General features: G+C 45.2%; 1 protein-coding gene across 3 annotated transcripts in view; it reads right to left on the reverse strand.

Moving 5' to 3' along the window:
- Window positions 1-23,170, reverse strand: part of lmx1bb (LIM homeobox transcription factor 1, beta b) — an 81,237-nt gene that overhangs the window by 55,875 nt on the left and 2,192 nt on the right. Inside the window, exons 2-4 of one of the 3 annotated variants that reach the window (XM_064354390.1) lie at window positions 20,575-20,680; window positions 20,190-20,315; window positions 19,140-19,326 (exon numbers count right to left, since the gene is read on the reverse strand). In XM_064354390.1, coding sequence (XP_064210460.1) covers window positions 19,140-19,326; window positions 20,190-20,259 — 257 coding nt within the window. In that variant the 5' untranslated portion in view covers window positions 20,260-20,315; window positions 20,575-20,680. The other 2 variants (XM_064354389.1, XM_064354388.1) reach the window with 2 other exon arrangements.

Below are 23,170 nucleotides of genomic sequence, written 5' to 3' on the forward strand. Positions count from 1 at the left end.
ACGCACTAACCGAAATTTACAACCCGGCACTTTGCATAAGAGACATACTTCTGTGAAACTGACCAGTGCGGCAGATGCTTCACACCTTCTGCATTCCAGGAAAAAGGCTTCAGGATTTCGCCGTCTCGCTACTTAAATTGCGAGAGAGATGCGCTGAGCGATAAACAAAAACATAGCCGGTGTTTCATTACACTGAATCAGTGTTTTCGCCATACCGTCGCCAACATCACCGTGAAAGGTAATAATATATATTTCTCGGTTTCTTCCCCTTTAACTGCAGGACAGTATTACCATGGGACAATATTAGCCCATGCAACAGTGTTACTTTGGTACCTGCTCTTTACAAAAAAGCACATTAGATTTCATTCATAATGGCCCTAAGATGAAAAAATAGACAATAATCGCTATTTAAAACATCTCATTTGAAGTGGTATCAATAGCATGTTGAAGGAGAACGGAGTGCGGTTTACAATACTGAGTGAAGTCTCTCTCTCTGCACATTTGCGAAGCAGACTGGTATAGAAAAAAAAACAGAGAGAGAACTCCGTGCTGCGGTCACTTTGGGAAAGTTGCGCTTTAACCAAAGCCAGTTTTTTCTGACAATTGTGAGGCCTTAGTAAGCATTTTCAACCGTACGAAACTCAGAACCGGGGATCCTGATTCCTACTTAATTGAAGACACAACCGGAAAAAAAAAAAAAAAAAAAAACAGAAAAGATACAAGGACTTGAAAAACGAGCAGCAATTTGCAATCGGTAGCGGGGAGGAGGGCGAAAATGCGCTGTCGTCTTGCTCATGTTCACTCGCTGCATATTAGTTCCCGTCCGAAGGCTGGTGAACTTCAACCCACGGTAAAATAACGATTAGTAGTAAGGTTGTATCCGTCCTTTATGTGTGTGCGTGTGTGAGTGTGAGTGCATGCATGCCTGTGTGTGTGTGTGTGTGTGTGTGTGTGTGTGTGTGTACAAGAACCCTTTTTGACAAACTCTACGGGAGGAAAAGAAAAACATATGCAGAATGGCGTGGCTTGAAACCTATATTTCATGCATGACTTTGGCGAAGGTTAATAAGGATTAGAAGCACACTCCGACCGTGGCACACATCCTCTTAGCGATGGATGGCGAGTTTCACCCTGGCTGCGTTCCTGCAGTACAGACGCCACACCCTCTGCTTCACAATGCCTTCAATAAAGGCCAATGGGAACATTTCTCTCTATAGGACACGTCCTGGATGAGTTCAAAAGGAACAAAGACATACTCCTACCTATTCAGACGTGTACATATTTTCTCTATATAAATGAATGGTTATTTATTTAAAGTCTTAGACGTGAATAAAAAAGGACAGTTTTATCTCATTCTTATTTGCCCGTTTCTTCTGTAGCTGTAATGTCTGCTGGCTCAGATCAGCATAGTCATAGAGACCAGGACAGGTCCTCTGTGAACCCTGGCATCTGAGTACTTCTGGTTGTGCAGCAGAAGAAATGCTGTCCACCAGGATGTACGGTTCTGAGGAAAGACGGCCCAGCTAATTGCGCTCAAATCTGATAACGTGTGTAATCTTGAGCTTCAGCATGTGGTGTGCATATGTCTGTGTGTAAACCTGCTTCCACAGCAGCTTTATGATTTCACTCACTTTTTCTGTGTGTGTGTGTGTGTGTGTGTGTGTGTGTGTAAATATGTGAGTGTGCATGCGTGTGTGTGTGTCTGTGTGTGTGTCTGTAAATATGTGAGTGTGCATGCGAGTGTGTGTGGGTCCTGTTGCCTTAACTCACACAATAGACAGGTGACGGGCTATTTCTGGAGACTCTAACAGGTCTTGTATATTAGCTCTGCTGATTGGATGAGAAAGTGGCCAATGAGGAGCTGCTCCAAACTCCCTGACACTGCAGGAAAATCAGCGCGTAGGTTCTTTGAGGGTGCACACACACACATACACAAACACACACACGCATGCACAGCACGCGCCACACACCCACACTGCACACACCACAGCCACACACCACATTCCTCCACTGAGCTCACACTCCTCTGATGAAACCACCAAAAAGAACATTTAGCTAGCTGCAGAGGGCTTGGGGCTTGGGTGCTGTAGGCTATATTCCTGTGGACCAATCACAGAGCGTACTATCCCCTCCCCATGCTTCCACCATTCATGTCACTTAAAAGAATATCTGCCAGTGTTTAGAGACTTTAGGTAAGTTGCAACTGTATGAAAATACTGGGTCCCAGATGACTGCAAGTCGGTTAGAGAGACAAACTTTTAAATGTTATGAGAGGACACACAAACACACAAACCCACACAAAAACACACAAAAATACACACAGTCTGATAGACATACACATTTGCGCCCACAGCCACACACACACACAAACCGCGAGTGAAATCGCAGACCTGCTGTCGAAGCCTTCTCGCTCCATTTGACGTGACAACAGCGGCTCACTTAGCGTTAGCGCGGCCCTTGTTTTTACGGGCGGGGGCGATGAATGCCCCCGGTCCGAGAGGCCTCGCTTTCCTCCCCGCCCGTCCCCGAAGCTGACGGACGAGGGGCGCGGGCCGGGGCGGGCGAGGGGGGGGAGGGGACCCCGGCTAACCCCCCGGTCCCGACGGCCGGCCTGCCTCGGCGGTTTGGGCGGCACGCACAGCTCCCGCCTCCCAGCGCGGCGGGACCGGGACGAGAAGCCGCAGCCTGCGCCGCTGCCAACAACGCGTCCAGCGCCTGGAGGACCGCCAGACCCAGCGAGCGTACACACAGAGACACACACACACGCACACACACACGCATACATACACATACACTCAGACATACGCATACACATACACACACACATACACACACACTCAGACACACACACACACACACACATGCAGAGTCAGATAGATACACACACACACACACACACACATACACACACATACACATACATACACACACACAGTCAGATAGATACTGTAGACACACATACACATGCACACACACAGAGTCAGATAGATATACACACACATGCAGAGTCAGATAGATAGACACACACACACACACACATACACACAGACAGACACACAGTCATACAGACACACAGACACAGGCTCTCGCACACAGGCCCACAGTGCGGTCATACGTGCTGCGGTTTCTCCTCCGGTGAACGCGCTGCAGGGGCAGCGAGTGCAGAGGCTCCCGCGGGGAGCCGCACACGTGACGCGCCAGGCCCGGCCGCGCCAACAGACGACACCGACAAGCAGAGCCGCGCTCCCATCAACGGCACAGGAACAGCAGACCGGGCCCAGACAGCAACCGCGCGTACCAGCGTACGCTGTGAATTACTCCAGTTCACTGACATAAAAAAGCTAACTGACTGTGCGCTGGGGAGCCGCAGCTGAAACGTGATACTTTGGCTCTCAGAGAGAAAAAAGAAAGACTAAATGATCAGTACTGAGGACTAGGGTTCAACTACACAAAACTTTTGTTTTTTTTTCTTACTCCCTTCCTCCTAAATGCATCTGTAAAATGTTCCTAGGACTCTCGCAGATTTTTTTAAAGAGGCTTACAGATTTCCCTCACAAATGTTCATGAAAAAAAAAAACAAACGAGCTACTTTGTTTTGTAGCATTTCATCTTCTAAACAGGCTGAGTAACCAATGAGACAATCATATTTTCAAAAAAAAAAAAACCTTCTCAAACTGTGTTGTCCTTAGCCGTGTAACGTGAAGAGACTGAGCTCTCCAGGCTCTCTGAGGTGGCATGCAGAGAACAGCGCCTGGATGACCCCCCCCCACCCCCACCCCCCTCCCCTAAAGCTGCAAACACGTCCCGGGTCAGGCCATCGCTGCCGCTCCTGCTGGGATCACAACGCTAGAGCGGGGGTAGAGTTACAGGGCCCCCGGACCGCGGCCGTATCCGCTCGGCCCCGCGGCTCCAGCGTGCCCGCTGCGCGAGCGGGGGACCCACCGTCGGGCCTGACATCAGACAGACGCCCCTGCCCCCGAGGGGGGGGGGGGAGGGGGGGCGCACTCCTGACAGGAACCCCCCCCTCCGCCCAGCAGGGGGCGGCGCGGGGACAGCCCCGCCTAAACTGACTGGCCCAGCGGCCGGGCCACAAGTTCACCCCTTTAAAGAGAAAAAAGTGTTCGCTTTGTACTCTTGTAGTCCCGTGTCACTGATGTGTGCAGCTCACACTTACAAGCTTAAGCTCAATCTTAAGCGCAGAAAGCTTTGTGGGTCCGATGCTGCATCTGTGTGATGCCCTACAAGGGGCCAAAATGGAAACACCCCCCCCCAGCTTTTTTTTCTTTGTGCTGTAAAAATGCAAATACTAAACTCAAGAACTGGAAATATGCCAAGGACTCTTTATTAATATATTTAGACAAGCGGCTGTCTGTCTTACTTTGCTTTAATTCATCCAGTGTTTTAAAAAATAAAATGGATGCCACGGCTCACTCACGTGGAACGTTGTTGCAACATTACCTAAGCGCTCCTGTGACGTTAAGCGGGCCGACGGACGCCCCGTAAAGGAAGGAGCAAGCTGCCGGTCGCGTAGCTCTGAGCGTGAAACGAACGGCTAATTAGAGAAAGCATTTTTGCCTGCGACCGAATTCCAAAACAAACGCTCTACAGGCCCCCAGTTTGGCCGGCGTTTGGACACACAGGCCTGGCAGAGAGAAGCCATTGGCACACACACACACACACACACACACACACACACAAGCAACGACTGCGAAACCTGTTTGAACTGGACACGCATCAGGAGCCGCGCGGTTTCCTGGGTACCGCTACCGCGCGGGCGCGGCGCAAATTTGTCTTAAGGTTCACGAGCTTCAGACCGCGGCTACAGAGTAACGGCACCCTGGCACGCCGGAATCCTTGGAATTCCCACAACTTAAAAGCCCGCAAAATTCTAATATTTACTAGTTTCAGGAAATGCTAAGGAAGCAAGTCTTCGGAGAGAAAGTGCTGACGAGCCAGAGCCAGCGCACAAAGATGACCCCGAAGACTAGCAAGAGGAAGGGTGAAAAGAACACAGTGTTAAAAAAAGGGAGAGGGGAAGATGGAACTGCAGAAAATGTAATAAATGTAAAAATGGTAAGTAAACACGCGGCGCTCCCTCTCCACCTGTGGTGTAGGGCGGAGAGAGAAACCCCACGGAATCTACTTCCAGCTTCATTCGCATCTGTCACTCAGACTGCCAGGCCGTGCATCTGAGACCCCGCCTACTCCCGCATTCTCCACCCCAGGGGCTGGCTGGGTTTGGGGGAAGGAGGGGGGGCTAGAGGGGAGGTGGGTGGGGGTGGTGAAACCGTCACACGAAATTTAATTAATTCGGTTTCTGACGTACTTAACATTTTCCACGCTTGATCTTCAAATCTAACAGAGCGGGAATAGGTGGCTATTTATAAGAGCTGCAGAAACCAGGCGTGCTCACACCCCTTTCTCCCGGCCCTGACTGCAGCTCAAACGCTTTCATTTTGTGTCCAGAACGCGGCCGAGGTTTTGATGCCACGGTCGAAGCTCTGAAGTAATAGCGGTAATAATTAAAAAGCAATAAAATTAAAAACGGACCCAAACATGACGCGGGTACTGAGGAAAGACTGAGGCCGCAAAGGGTGGGTTTGGAACGGGTGGGTTTGGGACGACACCCGCGGACGTGTTTGTTTGCTGGACGCGCTGCGGTCCCTCTTACGCGGATGTTCACGAAAATCTCCCTCGTTCCTTTCTCTGCCGAAGCTCTGCTTCCTGACTGCGGTCTGATCTACAGCAGCAATAAAGGCCGGGTCACGTGATCAGGTCCTCCCACGGTCGTCACGCTCAGGCACAGGCCTAATAGCCCACCTAACTCCACAAGAAGGGAGGCGCCCACAAAACTAGCGTAAATGCACGTTAGCTCGAGAAGGACTTCCGGCTTTCTTCAATGCTAACGTGCTGGATAACGGGCTAGTTGGGCAATTTTGCACTCATTTGCTTTTTTTAATGTTATGTTTCACATTTTGCCCCTGGATCTTGCCCCCAGGGGCATTACTGCTCATTAATGCAACATTACAAATCGGTCAGGGATCAACCTTTTTTTTTTTTAATTTAATTTCGGAAATCTCCCCCCATTCACCCATCCTATTAGTCACACTTTATTATTTAGAGATCATTTGCAGCCCTCGCGCGCACTGGAATTTCCCAGGAAGATGCACTGTGGCTGTTTTCTGAGAAGCATCCGGAAGTGGTGGCGGTAGGGCGGCGGGGGGAAGGGAAGAGGGGGGTGGGGGGGAAGACGAGGGAGGCAGGCGACGGGTACGGCGGTCTCCAATGATGGAGCGGCGTTTTTATCCCGGCGTGCTGCTGCAGGAATGCGGGCCCTCGGCGGCCGAATCAAAGGGAAGCGGGCGGGCGGCCGCGCGGTCCAGCGGTCCAGCGCCGCGCTCGCTTCCTGTCCCGCCGAAAGGCCCCGCGGATCGGCGACACGTGCCTTTCTCTCGCGTTGCTCATCAGCCCTCCAGCCCCCGCCCTCCCCCCCCACCCTCCGTAAATCTCACAAATATTTCCCCCCGCTTCTTTCTCAGGCTTCCACGGACCGAGGGAGCTCCGACACAAATCATTTCAGTTAGATGTGTGTGTGTGTGTGTGTGTGTGTGTATGTATGTGTGTGTGTGGTGTGTGTGCGTGAGTACATCAGTGTGATGTGCCTGTGTGTGTGTGTGCGTACATGCATGCAATCTTGTGTGTGTGTCTGTGTGTGTGTGTGTGTATGCGTGCGTGTTTGTGTGTGTGTTTGTGTGTGTGTGTGCATGCGTGTGCGCTCGTGTTTGTGTGTGTGTGTGTGTGTGCATGCGTGTGCGCTCGTGTTTGTGTGTGTGTGTGTGTGTGTGTGTGTGTGTGCTGTGTGTGTGTGCATGCGTGTGCGCTCCTGTGTCAGCGTGCGTGTCTGTGTGTGTGCGTGTGTGTGTGTGTGTGTGTGTGTGTGTGTGTGCTGTGTGTGTGTGTGTATGTGTGCTGTTGTGTGTGTGCATGCGTGTGCGTGTGCATCAGCGTGCGTGTCTCTGTGAGAGCAGCACATGCAGGCTCAGAGACGCTGAAACCCTATCTGCAGCTCTCTCAGAGGGCCGTTCCCCTCGCTGCGACGGCGCGCGGCGATCAGCTGAGAGGTAACCAAACAGAGAGGGGCGCTCGGGGGCCCGTGCTGCTCCTGCTGTTGTTCTTTCACTTTATTTAAACCTTCTTCTCGCACAAACTCCCCCTCCCACCCCCCACCCCCCCACCGAATGGATGAGATATGTTTAGAGTCCCTGGCAGCCCGCAGCAGAGGAGCCCGCGGGCTGCCCCCGGAAACGCAGCTCAGGCGTCCCCCTCTGATGGACGGCGAGCGCGCCGCGTCTCCTGGTTTCTCATGAAGCGGAGCCCTTCCGTTTTACGGCGTGGCGCCCCGCTCGCCGCTCCTCGTGTTTTTGATGAACTGCGGCCCGGGCTTTTTTTTTTCGGCGAGAAAGGGGTCAAAATATCTGAGGCCCTCCTTTCATTTTCACGAGCGCAAACGAAAACACGACGCCGGTCACTGAAAGAAAAAGAACGAGAAAACGTGCCCTGACCTCCTTTAGTGCAGGACGGCCAGGAGTCAAGAATCGAATCGGCTAAAAAACCCTCATCAGTGCATGTGACCATGAAGCCCAGGGCAGAGATAAAAATATTTTAATGTAATTACATATTTTATATTATATATAATTAACATTAATTGATATTAATATTTAAATAAAATATATGTGGAAAGTACAGGCTACATTTCAGTGTCAGTAAATACATATTAAATAGGCCTGTATATGTGTAGACCTGTATTTACACGGCCCTCCTTATTAAATCTAGAGTCCCCAGCAGATAAGGCTGGTAAGGTCGAGCAGCACCTCTGGAATGTTGGCTACATAATGGCAGTGGAAACGTAAAGCTTTTCAATCACCACTGAGAAGAGGGTAATCTGTCGTGCTCTGCAGACGGGCCTGGAGCCGGTGGCTGGTGGGACACTGCAGGGATGAGCCGGGCCTTCCCAGCATGCCCACCTGCCATCTGCCTCATTGGTTCTGAAGGGGGGTGGGGGGGGAGGGGGTGAGGGGGAGGGGCTAATGAGAGAAAGGACCGGTGGAAGAATTTGCGGTGGCTGGTTAAAGTAATAAGATTTGTTTCAGTGCATCTGATCTCCAGTCTAACAGACTTCCAAACAGTCGGAGGAGTAAATAATGCCCCTGGGGGGATTACCACGGATGGGGTGGGGGGCACAAAGGAATCCAGGCCCCAGAGGGCTCTGGGAGCACACAAGGGAGGGGGTTTGAGGGAGAGGCGGGGGTGGGAGGTGGGTTTATGGGGCGCTTGTGGAGTTGAGTGTTGGCGTTTCCACAAGAGGCTTTCTATTCATTTCATTCCAGCCTGTGCCCTCCAGCCTATTTCAAGTCAAAAAAAAAAAAAAAAAAAAAACTAAACAAATGGCAACAACAAAAAGTTATCCAATAACTTTACGGGAATGACAATGATGTCATGCCTTGCGGTTCCTCTCACCCTGTTGCCGGGACTACTGGCAGTCCAGTGGCTCGGCACCATTTCATCCTCTCCGCCCCCCCCACCCCCACCCCCACCCCCCCCACACGTTTCATTTTATCGATATAATCTTTTTAAAGTGGTCTCGATCGTCCTCCTCCCTTCAGCCGATCTCAAATGATCCATGACAGGGTGGAGTTGCACTTTTTCTGAACTCCCTCAAATTGGCTCCGGTCCACCTTAAGGAAGGTAATCATCTAAAGACTCGCTCTGCAGGGCTGAGCCTGCACAAGAGCGGGAAAGAAATGCCTCGCGCCGCTAATATTTCACAGCATATTCACAAATATGCGAGAACAAAACAAAGGGGGGGGAAAAAAAAACATAAAGCATAATTTGATTGCTCAAGCTAAGAGAGCAAATTCCTTTAATCTTCACGGCGCGTGTTCTTCATTCGGCAGAAAAAGCAATTACACTTCATAATTCAAAAGCAATATAAAACCAGCGAATATCTGGAAAAAAAACCTTATTGGGAGGTTTAAAAAATAAAAAAATAAAAAACTTGACAGCTGAACTGAACTCACCAACCGAAGCCTGCAGCTAACAACAAGCCTGGCCCTGAGTCACAAAGGTAAAACACAAAAGGATGTAGCGGGGGCTGTTTTGACCATTAAAATGGAGGGGAGGGGGCTCATAAGAAAAGTTATGTGCTCGTTTGACTGTGGCGAAGGGTTTCGGGGGCGGTGTGGGCTTTGGTGAGGGGGGCATTATGGAGCCCCATCCGATCCGGGCGCTATTCTTTCTTTTTTTTCCGTGCTTGACACGAATAAGGGGATTAGGAGTTTGGGTTTCCGTCAGTCCAGCAGTGAGCACAAAGCAGCGGAGAGCTTAGTGTCACAGTCGGTGATAAAAGTGCGGATCTCTGTCAGTCAGCCAGTGCGGAAACACTGGTGTTGGGGAACTAATCTCATTATGAGATGAAGAAGGAGAGAGAGAGAGAGAGAGGGAGAGAGAGAGAGAGAGAGAGAGAGAGAGAGAGAGGAGAGAGAGAGAGAGAGAGAGAGGGAGAATGAGACTAAAGTGAATTTAATGACATTTGGCCCGTTCATCATCCAGGCTCTCGGACGGCGCTTCTGAAGCCGTTCGGGGGCGAAAGGCTCGGGACCTTCCGTCTCCCCGCTGAAACGTGTGGTTCGGACGTCGGACGCGTCCGGCCCTGTTTGAGCGCTTTTCTTTAGCACAATTAACGAAGCTAAATTAATGAACGCGGCTGCGCGTGGGATTCTGCGGCCTGGTCGCGCTGAGGACACGTGGCAGGGGAAACGGACAGGAGCGGGATGGGGGGGTTCAGAGGGGAAAAGTTTTGAGAGGGGGCCTGTTTGCGGACAAACAAAGCGCCGCGCCCGCGTGTCCCGAGCAGGGGTGGAATGTGGGACCCCCGTGCGAGGAGGGGGCCCGGGGCGCACGGCCCCCCCCCGGGACGCAGCACTTGCCACATGGGTGCCACCCTCTTCTTGGGTAACCGCGAAAAAGCCAACGCTCTGGAGAAGAAGCATTCCAGCGACACGCTCCCGTACCAGGGCGGATGGGACCCGCTCGCGAAGCCCCCCCCACCACCACCCCCCAACCCCCCACCCCCACGGCACACGCCGTTCTGCACGCACCGTATAAACACCCCTCTCAAAAAAGAGAGAGAAACTGAAGAAGAGTGGAAGAGAAAAAGAAACCAACAGAGGGCAGAGAGTTCCATAGTGCCCTAGAGAAAGGACAGAGAGACAGCGCCGGCAAACTGGCCTAAACTCTCCTCAGTTCAGTATCGCTCTTTATAACTCACACACATCTTTCACCTCATTATCTGTTATCCAATAATTAAAAACTAGAACAGCATGGGCACCAAGTGCTGCAGGCTGCAGAGTAACACCACCACTCACCCCCCCCCCTCCCCCCTCACTTGAGACCACATCACCAGTAGCACCTCACCTCAACATTCACTGCACCCCTCCTCCCCCACCTTTGGCACACGCCTCCTTTCGGGGGCAGGTGTCAGGATGGGGACATTTAAAATACATCACTGACACAGACCAAGCTCCGTATTCCTGAGGAAAGGGCAGAAGCTCACTGGAAACATGCAGGATATCACCGCATCTGTGGAACCCACACTTTAGTTTAGACCATTTCTCAGTGCTCTGTTTTTACAGCAATCACTTGGTCCTGTCTTTTTCATTTTCTCGGTCAGTTAAATAACCCCACTTAATACGAAAGACTAATAACCCACATTAGCACCCCCTTCCCCCGTTTCATTAACTGTAATTTTGTTTTCGCTAATGTCTTCTTTTAAAATACTATTCAAATACACTAATTCATTTTTCACGTGGTAATATGGAACTATTAATTATAGTTTGTCGGTAACCGTTGATAATGATGTAAAATAATAACAGCCTTTCTCTTCCTCTTCGTCCTCATCATCATCGCACCATAAGCACACATCTATAAGGGGAAAATGATGAGGAAAGCAGAAGTGGTTTTTCTGCATGCTGTCATTATGATGTAGGGACAGGCGGTGTTTGGGAACGTAATGGTCCAGTGCTAATCCTGGCCCCCGAGGACCGTGAGCTGGTGATAAAAATCACACTGTTCGTGTTTCCAGGGGTGCTCCTTCAGCGCACGGACCGTCAGCAGTGCCTCCTGACTGACGGGGCCCAGCGGCCCCTGAAACCATCTGGATACGAGATGGACAGCTTCAGCCATCAACCTCCTCCACCATCCTCCATTACGGCTCTGTGTAATCAGAGTGCGACCCAGCCCGTTTCTCCCCGCAGGCCCAGGTGAAGGTTGCTCTCTCACGGGCCGGTAGTTAAACATGGCACCACAAACCCAACTCTGCACCCCCCCCAGCTCTGCCTCCCGCCCACGACAGGTTCCCCGTTGGTGGTGAAGGGGTTTTTCAGTCGGCCGAACCTCCGTCTTTCCAAATTGCCTGTATTCACTGCTCGTTTGTACATCGACTCTCTCTCACGCACACGCGCGCACAACTGCACACATATGCGTATGTGGGTCAGCAGAGGTTGCAGCCCACGGTTGCGGCAGGGGTCCTCGCGAGCCCTTTTTCGGTCCGACCACCTGCCTGCCCACTCGGTGTAGCCCCCTACTGTTTTAACAGACCCCTCCGCTGAAGTTTAGAAACCACTCCATCTACTCCCCCAGACATGTGAGGAGCGGGAGGGGGAGGCCCAGTGCTCCTGGTCCACTAATAAGAGGTAGTTTCTGGGCTGGTTAGCCCAGGCGTCTCCCCTGTCGATTCCTCCTCCAGGCTGAGGCTAGCCTGGTTAGCAAGAGGTCGGTGTGTGTGGGGTGCGGTGTGTAGAGAGGAGAGTGCTAAAAGTGTATCCAAATAAAATTAAAATTAATTGCAACAGTGGCCCAGGGACTAAATGCTTTGGAACTTGACACAAGTACACACATTCTTGTTGCTAAATACAAAACAAATTTAAAAAAATTCATGGCAAGATACCTTCTTGAGAACCCCTTTGGTAAAATCTCTGTGAACATTCCGACCTGGGTTTGTAATACTTAGTAAGCGCACAGTAAAAAGAATGTGGTTAAATTAAATAAATGTTTTTTTAAATATAGTAAAAATATTTTGCACATAACTGACAAAAGAATTAGAAACTGGAGATATATTTTTGAAAGGCACCGAAAACTATATACTGTGGTGCCATAATTCATAGCAGTTATGGAAATGTTAAGCACACCAGAAAGGCACTTAGCGAAAAGAATTATCGCCTGTAACCTAAAAGTTTATCAATATAAGTACGCACATGCTGACTCTTACAACTTTACGGGCCCTGTACATTAAGTTCTGTTTAATAAAAGCATGAATTATTCAATAATGCAGCGGAAAAGCGGCATATCAATGGAAGCACAAACTGCTGTGGAGAAATGCATTTACGAACAAATAAGGAACATGCGCGGCTGCCATTTTGAAGCTGGCTACACCAGGGCAAGGAAAAATAAATAAATTACCGGAAGCCTTACGAACGAACCGAGCAAACAGAATATTAAAAATCTCTCAAAGAGCCAAAAAAACACACAGAGGTGGAAAAAAAAGGGTATGCGTGTCACGATACGGCAGATGACTGCATCACATTTGGCTCCTGGGCCAGAGCTGGAGATGTTGATATAAAACCTAATACTTCCTTACAGAGGAACATGGCCAGACCCGGCCAGCGCCGTCTCCGTCCAGCCAGAAGCCATGCAAGCTGAAGCAACACTATCCAGCTTCGAGCTGAGCCCCGCTTCCTACACGGGGCCCTCGAACTCGCTCGCTCCGCACACGTCTTTTCTGTTTTTCCCCTTTGTTTTCTGAACTCCTCTTGCTTTTTAGACGTTGTGTGAGAAGGCAGCTTTAGCATTCGCTTCGTGAAGGCTAAATTTGAACCTTTGAAACGGAAACCTGCGAACCCTGCAACTAGGAGGTTTAGAATTAAGGGAGCAGATAGAGGGATATATGCATGGTATTTATTTATTTGTTTTGGAGGGGGTTCTTTCTGCAAATATTGCAGGGGTTAAAAGTGCTCTTGATTGCCTGGGAAGACCATGCAATGTGTGAGAGTATGTGCGTGTGTGTGCGCATGTGCGTGTGTATGCATGCATGTGTGTGTGTGTGTGTGTGTGTGTGTGTGTGTGCATGCATGTGTGTGTGTGTGCATGCGTGTATGTATGTGTGTGTGCATACGTGTGTGAGCGTTTGATGTGTGTGTGTGTGTGTGGGCACGTGTGTGTATGCATGTGTGTGTGTGCGTACGTACGTGTGTGAGCGTTTGAGTGTGTGTGTGTGTGTGGGCACGTGTGTGTATGCATGTGTGTGTGTGCGTACGTACGTGTGTGAGCGTTTGAGTGTGTGTGTGTGTGTGTGTGTGTCAGCGCATTGCATGTGAATGCTACTCAGGAGGACACTCACTTCAGCGTCTCACACATACACTGCCGACGAAAAAAAAAAATCCTGTCAGCATTAATCTACCCGGGATCCAGTGCACGACTAATTAAAAAACAACACACCGCGAGAGGATGCCCCAACGGTCCTAAAAAAACTCCCATCAGCACAGCTGGGAATCACTGTACATTTAGGATTACAAGTCCGCTAGCACGGCCTCTGCGATTCCTCACATTGTGTAGAACTGGGTCTCGAGCAATTTCTGCTGAACTGGCCCACATTTATGCAGTGAGACAGGAAATGGGAAGGAGGGGTCGAAAAATTATAACTCCCACTCCACCTGAAAGGATAGGCTCCCTTCCAAACTGCACATAACTGAGGTCATGATACCGGACCAAATCTCCATCTGGAGCCGACCCGCATTCCCACTCTAATTTTCACGACATCTACCACATGGTCTCTCGGTTGCCATGGTAATCGACAAACACCCCAAGATTAGCCCAAGATTGGCCATTGAATAATTGTAAATTCTAAAATTCGGTAAAGAAACATTTTAATTGCAAGAACGTTAAAACGATCATTTTATAGGCTATCTTCTTTAATAGGCCTATGTGAAGAAGTGCGGAATTTCACTGATGGACAATCTGTACAGAAACACACACACACGTACTCACACATACTCTCACTCTCACACACCCACACAGCTCTGCCTACCCCTTAGAGTACAAGAAGTTTACAAAAATATTTATGATATATGAGACCCATATAACACACATAATCGCAGACATTCATCAATCAATCACGTCTGCTCCATATCTTTAGACAGCTACCAAAAATAATAAAACCTTTACACAACAGTAATTAGATCCAGTGGCTTACTCCGCTAACACGAGAAAGACTCGCAGACATTTGTAACATATTGAACCCAACGTCATGTTTCGGCAGCTAATCCTATAATAACATTATTCAGCCGAGTGGCTGGAAAAGAAAAGTAATGAAGAGCAGAACTCGGAAGAACAAAAAAAAGAAGAAAAAAATACAACAAAAACAAATAATAAATAAAGAAAATACAAACGCACACTATCTTGAGGCATCGCCGTGAACGACGGCGAAGGTGCGAGGCTGAGCGCTTTTGTCGATTTGATGATTTAGCGAGCAGATAATTACAGGGCACGTCTCGGGTGCTTTCGGAATGTAATTAGGCAGGGCTGCCTCCGTAACCCCGAGCCTCTCTTTGAGCCCGTGGCAGTTCGTGGGCTGGCTAATGCGTCCTAAATGAATGTCATAAAAGTCAAAAAGGTGTGAATTACACATCTAAGTATCCCATTGGCTCAAATAAACAATGCATTCACGAAAAAAAAAAAACAAGAGCAAAAAAAATAAATAAATAAATGTTAAAAAAATTACAGACATTCCATTTCATTTGAGACTGAACCTTATTGTAAATCAGGAAAAGTGAGCTCATTTAAATACACTAGTTTGCGTGCATGTGTGTATGGGTGTGTGCAGGCATGTGTAGCCGCCTGCGTGCGTGTGGTGGATTTGAACGTGCACGAGAATGCGTGTGATTGTGTGTCTGATAGTAATCTTGCTGCGAGTGTGACAATTGTCTCGAGATTACACACGATAGGCTCTCTCTGGTAACGGACTTGCAGCCAGCGCACAAACAGGGCGGTGGCAGCGGGGGAGGCTGAAACATGGCATGGTGAGTGAGGCAAACACAGAGCGTGCGAGGAAGCAACGCGGGAGCCATTACGGCTCTCGAGCATTCACCTTCACAGAAATGTATATCTCTGTCAGAAGCAGCGATGACTGATGTAGTGTCTCAAAGCGTAAAGAATCATAAATCTGTACGCCAACAGAAACATTTGGATGTATTTTGTCTGCTGTTCATTTGTGAAAAGCACACAGACAGACAGACACACACACATCTACAAATATATCTAAATAACTTTAGAACTGTGGTCTTCACGCCTCACAAATATGCTTTCACGCGCAAGCAAACACATTTTGTGACCAAACACAACAAATTGAAAGACCATGCTATGCAATGCTCAAAGTGTTAAATTACAGCTTTCCAAAATATTTCAGTAAGAACATTTTGAAGAAAATATTAAATTAAAATGATAAGAATAATCACAGGTGTCCGCTCTGATTCACCTCTGTACAGAGTGAGCTTATGTCTTCTACACATCTAACACCAGCATCACTACCACACACACACAAACACACACACACAGTCTAGACATGAAAAAGCTGGTGAGACAAGTAAGACTTTTCAGAGAAAGAAGGATCTCTCCAAAATTGTGGACCCGAACGCCGTTTGCCCAGTGTCAGCGTAAGCTGGCGTCTCCCGGGCGATGGAATTCAGGTCCGTAGCTATGAAATTCACATTGTTGCCTCTAACTGCTAACGGTCATGTCAGGGACGGCGACTGAATAGCAGACAAAAAAAGTGATGCAAAGCAATAGATGTTGCTCATTGTTTGTTGCCAGGCATCTCACGGGGAGTTATAATGTCCCGGTGATTGAAGTCGCAATGTTTAAACCCCCGACACAAAAAGCCCTTAAAGTGTACTGACAAGCATGGAGAGCACTCACGCCGAGAGAGGCTACACGCGGGCTCCAGCCAGCCAGCATGCACTACACCCACGGCCAGCACGGAGATTTACACGACACCCTTTACACAACCCACAGACAGCACGGAGATTATTGGCCCCGAGATCCATCGCTCTTAATATTATCATCTTTTTTTTCACGTTCGCTTCCAAAGATTTCACAACAATCAGTGCCTTTGCTCAGTTTCCACTACCAGCACTTGTTGATATCTTACTCAAGTGTTTTTACATATCGTACAATGTGCTGGGCGCAGCTTATTCAAATGTGGTGGTGGCGGTGGTTGGGGGGAGGGGTATAATGTTGCCCATCTTGATAACGGTTGCATTTGGTTAAGTTGATGTGGCATGGTCTTTTTTAATGGATACTGGCATCGGTGTACCTCCCTGACACCTGACGAATTTTGCATGTCTGACCAAGCACCACAGCAATAGGACAGGAGGCTTTCCTACCTCTTCACTTCCTTCACTTGTTCTTTTACTACCGGTATTTGATCTAATTACAGTATACCAACAGTGTATATCAATTCTGAATGACACTCTGATAGCAATGCAGGACTTATATATGCAGAGAGGACACAATCAATGCACATTTTTCTTAGACAGCTTTGTGATAGATGAACACCACTAAACTTGTATGTACAGCTGAAAAAAATGCAGCGTGACTGCACTTCTTTCACTTTATGCATTAACTTTTATTGTATATTGTATTATTGTTATTATTATTGTAGGCCATTGTAATTGCAGGAATACAAAGCAACTGTTCAATAGTAAATATGATGCACAATTTGTATCTAGTAATATTTCCCAATATTATTTTGTCTTATAATAATAATAATAATAATAGTAGCATAAATATAATGTGAAAATGTGTAAAGTGAAAAGGAATATAATTTAAAATTATATATGGAATATATTTAAAATAATAATAATAATAATAATAATAATAATAATAATAATAATAATAATAATTCCAGGACCTGGTGTTTGCCTACTGCTTAGGCTATCTGTTTGAAAACCAAAGAAAAATTCCGTTCTAAGACAGTATTCTGTCATCCAAGAGTGGAGAGTTCGCTTAAGTCTAAATTGCCGAACAGCAAATACTTGTTGGCTACATATATGGCATTGATCAAAAACATTCGTTTTTCCATTTTGTTCTTATCTGTAAAAGTCCCTTCTCAGGTGATGACAAATTTAATTTAAAAAAAAAATACAGACCTACGTATAAATGTTCACAAAGCATTTTTTTTAAACCTCTGAATGATTTCATTTAATATGTTTTGCATTTAATTAACGATTATTATAGGACAACGATATTTTGTGAGATCCACATTCCATAACGTCTTCCTCGAGCGATTGCAAATATCGACCCACACGCATAGTAAGCTATATAACCGGAGAAAGTAATAAGCATTTTCTCCATATATAGCGAAGTGGTACGTTGGAATGTTTTTCCATTTGGAAAAATACTCTAAAAAACGAGGCATTGCTATTATATATTTTCCGGCAAGCATTTAAAACCACGTCCTACATTCATAACATCGCATTTTCTCCTGTGTATAAATACCCAAAATCTAAACGCGCCCACACATGCGGATGTGTACCTGAACCACAGGTTTATATATCTTGTCTTTAATCTTTTAGTGCGTCCACATTACGATCAAACGGTCAATATAACCTCTCGTGTTCACCTATAAGCAATGGTACTGATGACAGGCTTGAGAAATGAGCAACCAGCTACACACATTTTGACGGAAAATTGCTTGCAGCACCGCAGTAGAAAAATGTAAAGGCATTTACGAAGAGGTCAGTTTTGGCTTGTGATAAAGAGGGAGCATCATGTTGCCGACCATTTCTTTCATAGATAGCAGGCCTAACATCAAGGCATATGCAATATTATGAAAAGTCATAGCCTAAATAACACGTTAATTTTAAAGCGGTTTAATTGTCAATGATTATTCTACATCCTGACATGTATTTTTTATTTTAATGGTCTATAGAAGCCTCCTGTAGCCCACTCGGCAACTATAGAAATTATTATTTTTTTAAACACAAAAGTAAATAATAATAATAATAATAACAACAACAATAATAATAATAATAATAATAATAATAATAATAATAATAATAATAATAATACATGAAATAAAAAATAGGCCTACATTTGCGCTTTCAACTAGAACACTGCATGCATTTAGAATGCGACAATATGGAAATAATTGTTTCTATATGACATGAAAGCATACGGGAAAATAAGTACTTAAATAGGGAGAAGAATAGATAACTACCAAACGAACTAATAAATAAATTAATATGAATATTTAGCAACATAGGCCGAATGCTTTCCACGCTACAATTATTTTGGGGCCGAATGTAAATCATTTAATGGGCATGAGAGCATACAGGTATACAGAATATACAGAATAAAATGCGATGCACAAATATCTGTATGAATGAAGGAATTAATTACTAAGTAAATGAATAAATAAATAAACAAATAAATAAATAGGCTAAATAAAATGGTAAATAATATGTAGTAGGCTCATTTTATCATTCATTTCGCAGATAGTGCTTCTATAAAATCTGTATTATTATACTTTTTACGCATGCTATACTGACTATAATTAATGTAGAACCCTTTACCCTTTGTAAATCAATCGAGGCACAGTCTAGACTAAATGAACAATCAAAACGGCATTATGAGCAAAAATAGCTAAACCCGTTCAAAAAACAAATGTTTGGGGCCTGGACACTCAAACGAAATCTTGAAGCGAAATCAGTATATTAACAGCCTATTGAAAACATTGGGGTCACACTACACCTTGGCACAAAATTCTAATCAATTCCCAAAGCATTAGCGAAATGGACCACCTGCATTTATATATATATATATATATATAATTGTTAATTGCATTTGATATATATCAAATGCAATTCAGAATTTTCTGTCCATAATTTGCTGCTGGACCGAAACTAAAGCTATGATAATACAAAAAAAAAAAAAAAAAAAAACAATAGCTGGTTTCACACAGCATAACAACAGAGCAAAATAAATAAATAAACATAAAATTATAATAAACATGTATCCGTGGCCCTTACTGTTGGTAGTCGTGTTTGCAGTACAGTTTCCTCTCCCGGAAGTAACAGCTGGTGGTGAGCGGTTGTTGACACACAGCGCACTGCAAACACTCCTCGTGCCATGAAGACTCGTTAACTCGCATCAGAAAACGGTCGGATATGGGTCGCTGGCACCCTTCGCATACTGCCTGGTGATGGCACTCCGTCCCTGAAAGGCGTGAAATAGAGTTAATATGTTTGAAAAGTGAAGGAAAACAAGGTGCATATACCGTGTAAATCACAAAGGACGGACGATTACCAATATTATATATAAAGGCGCGTGAAGTGAATTCACTTAGAAGAGTATAAATATAAAACCATGACTAGAGTGTATACTCAGTGTTTGTGGTTTATTAAATGGAAAAGCTCTTACTTTGACTTGAATTAATCGCAGCCTAATAATGAAATGTATTTAATGGAAACAACCACAGAAGTAAACCAAAACATTCAAACTATAGGCTGAGACCCGAAAATGCAATGACAGGTCAGGAAGTCAAACAGGTACGTTCTCAAAAGCCCAAAACATTTAGAAAATCATACGCCCCATGTACATATTCACAAATATTTGTATACTAATGTCTATATTTTATAGTCCAACTATTACTAATACAAACTCTAAAGAAATGAGTGGTGTTTTGGGGAAAACATTTACATTGATTTTTGTAATTTAACTGCATTACTGACACCACACCGACATAAACTCATTTACCCAAAATAAGACAATATTCAGTTCTTAGCCTCATTGCAGGACTTTAATGTCAGCTACTTGCTGAAATTATACCCACATTGTGGGGATATGAACCACGCAGCCCGCAACAGGACTGCTCGAAAGCTGCTCCAGGGATTCAAGGCAATGTGAGCTCGACATTGGCTATAGCTTCTGCACCGCATTGAATTATTTATTTTTGGATTGCCGTGCTGAAACAACTTTCGATACAACAAATTGTTATTTATACTATCGTGCGAACAACAATATGAGAAGTGTTTCTGCGGCCGTTGCACTTAGACTCTGTTAACGTGACGAAAACTTACCGAGCATAACTCCCAATGTAGCCGGTCCCGACCGTAGGGGATGGTCTTCTATTTTAATACCGTCCAACATCTTAGAGTAATCGGAGTGATTTCTCGCGGGAAAGCACCTTTCCAGAGACTCTGGACCTGTTGCAATATCCATAACAATGTTTTGTCAGAGACTTCTTCCTCTCAGAAATCGCACTTATTGCACAACACAGAACCTGGTGAAAAAGTCTCCACTGACACATAAAAAGTGTTCTTTACAGAAGACTGCTTTCAAACTATGCACTGTGTTAGTCTATACTGGCGCCTTGTTATTATTTTTTTCAAACGCAAACCCTGAGGTGGTACACCAGGTCGTAATGAAGGAATAAATTCAATAAACACCGTCTCACGCAGTCACCTGTTAATTTGGTTAGATTGCGTCCGTTTCCTTTCGCTGAATACGGATGGTCTAGCTGTCGCGCCACGCTGGGTCACTACTGGTGAATCCTCGCTCGGAATATGTGCTAAAAGGTGAAAAGTGATCAGACACTGCAGTAAATCCAGGAAAGATAAGTGGAGATGTTCCAAAGTGAACTCTTAAATTAATGTGCCATGCAGAGTCCCGCTGCTTGAAGAGTCCGAAACCGAGATTGTGGCGAAAGGATACACCCTCCCCCTTCTCAAGCCGCGTCACTTTTTTAGACTATTTACTGACATTTGGATGCTATTGGTGCGCAGTGTTCGTGCGCTCTACGGAGTGGAACTAAGCGTTCCGCCTCCAAAATCGTCAACTAGTGCCATGCCGTACATACGGGGAGAGGAAAAAACAATATACCAGTTCAGAAAAACAATAAAAACACCCTTAAATTTAGAAAATAGATGATCATGCAGTATTTCTGAGGGGATTTTCCCCCAAAGCAATACCAAAAAATAAGACAAAAGAAAGAAAAAAGAAGATTATATGACTAATTCCAAGTAGCCTATAATATGTATGATTAGATGTAAAATTCTTATTTGGCAGCAATGCTGCAGCTTATACGGAGGTGGTAGAAAACGAAAAGAACAAATAGTGCCTGCTACTTACGTAGGCTATTCAAGATAAATTGAGTACTTAAAATTTTCAAAAATACTACATTTTTATTTGCTTTAGCTGAACCGTTATATTCAATTGTACTTTATTTGCGAGGCCGCATTTCCTGCTGTTAGAATATTTAGGCAATATATTTAAATGTGTATTATAATTATTATTATTATTATTACAATAATGATTGTAAATGACTACAAATTACAAAAATGAGAAATGACAACCAAAAATGATTACAAATATACAAAGGACACACATTAACATTTGTTATATGCTAGCGTGCAGGCTATGTGTGAAATTGATATTTAAAGATTTAAATAGTGCAGGCTATATTGTGCGACAACACACTCCAATACAACGAAATGCTTTCATTCAATAAGAGTACGTTGGCTATATAATGGCTTGGTTTTTAAAAAAATATCCTCTTTTGGTCTCTTTGGAAAAAAGGGGGCTTTGAAATCAGGTATTGGACCATCACGCCGCAAACGTTTGCATGCTTTGTGGCATTGTGTCTGTTACAAAGACTCGGACCTATTGACCCCCTCCGCCATAGCACCTGGCGATGGATGATGATAACCACGAGCGTAGCCTGGCCTCGGCGGTGGCCGCTGACGGGAGAGGATGCCAGTCCAGCGCTTCAGCCTCGGGCGATATAGAATGCTATCTCTACTTGACTAATAAATCCATCGATAAAACGGTAGATAGTATTGAGCTGAAATTAAATTATTTATCATTCATCTCCCCTTTCCTCCGCATGGATACTATATCTATGCTTCTAGAAAGTTATTGGAAATTCATAAGTAACGTCTATTCCCCACCCCAACACACACACACACACACACACCGTTCAAATTCATTTCGAAGATAGAAATCTATAATCTTTTTTTATCAAGTGGCAGGCATGGCTCTGTCTGTTTTATTGCCTTTCCCTTTTATATTTTCCTCTTATTGTAATTAAAGTGAAAGAAGGCAAATGCGTCAACGTGGTCTGAAAAACAATAGGCCTATGCATTTCGTATTAGCTATAATTGTCTATTTAAGTGATAATCAAATTATAGTTGTTTCGACTCTCCTTTAAGACAGATTTTTTAAAGTTCGGTTAGTTCAAATAAACACTATAGACGTATACGTAAAATAACTTAGGGCTATGGCAAAAAAGTCCTGGATTCATAGACGAAAACTGAAGGTAAATTGTATTGAACAGGCATTTGGTTACCAAGGGCACGGCAAAAATCAAATTGCCAATGCTATAGGATAACGTGAATTAAAAACTACGCGCTAGTTATTTTAATTCATATTTATTTAATTAAAAAGAAATAATAAACGCCACGAGAAAACTTCCATTATCTTCGCTGATAATTTCTGAGTGGGCACTCAATGCGGATTTATATACGAATAGGTGTATTGGTCATAGATGCAACGCTCTGAACATACACTATAAACGGGAAAATGGGGATGCAGAATGTATCCACGTACCTTGCTGAAAGTTAAGTATTAATCGTGAGAATACAAGGGTTCAGCCCAACGTACCATAATGAATTTGCCACGACTGATGTCCCTTTCATCTGTCCAAGCTTTATTAATCGCACGTGTCCTCAGTTGTTGCTGAGATGCGCTGATCTCAAAGTCAGATTTTTTTAAATCCATGGGAAGCACAACAAGCACATTTCAGGGGTAATTAAGACCTGTTTTTTCTTATCTTTAAGAACTTAATTCCTTGCACTTCATGACATGAAATAATTACATAATCAAACCACGCCTAAGTTAACATAAAAGCGCAGAATGCAGAAATGCCTTACGCTGAATGCAAAAATGAAATACTATTACTACAACCACTACTACTACTACTAACAGTAGTGCATCAACAACTAGTAAAACGACTACTAATGATGATGATGATGATGATGATAATAATAATAATAATAATAAT

The sequence above is a fragment of the Anguilla rostrata genome, chromosome 10, assembly GCF_018555375.3.
Source record: "Anguilla rostrata isolate EN2019 chromosome 10, ASM1855537v3, whole genome shotgun sequence".
Lineage (NCBI taxonomy): Eukaryota > Metazoa > Chordata > Actinopteri > Anguilliformes > Anguillidae > Anguilla > Anguilla rostrata.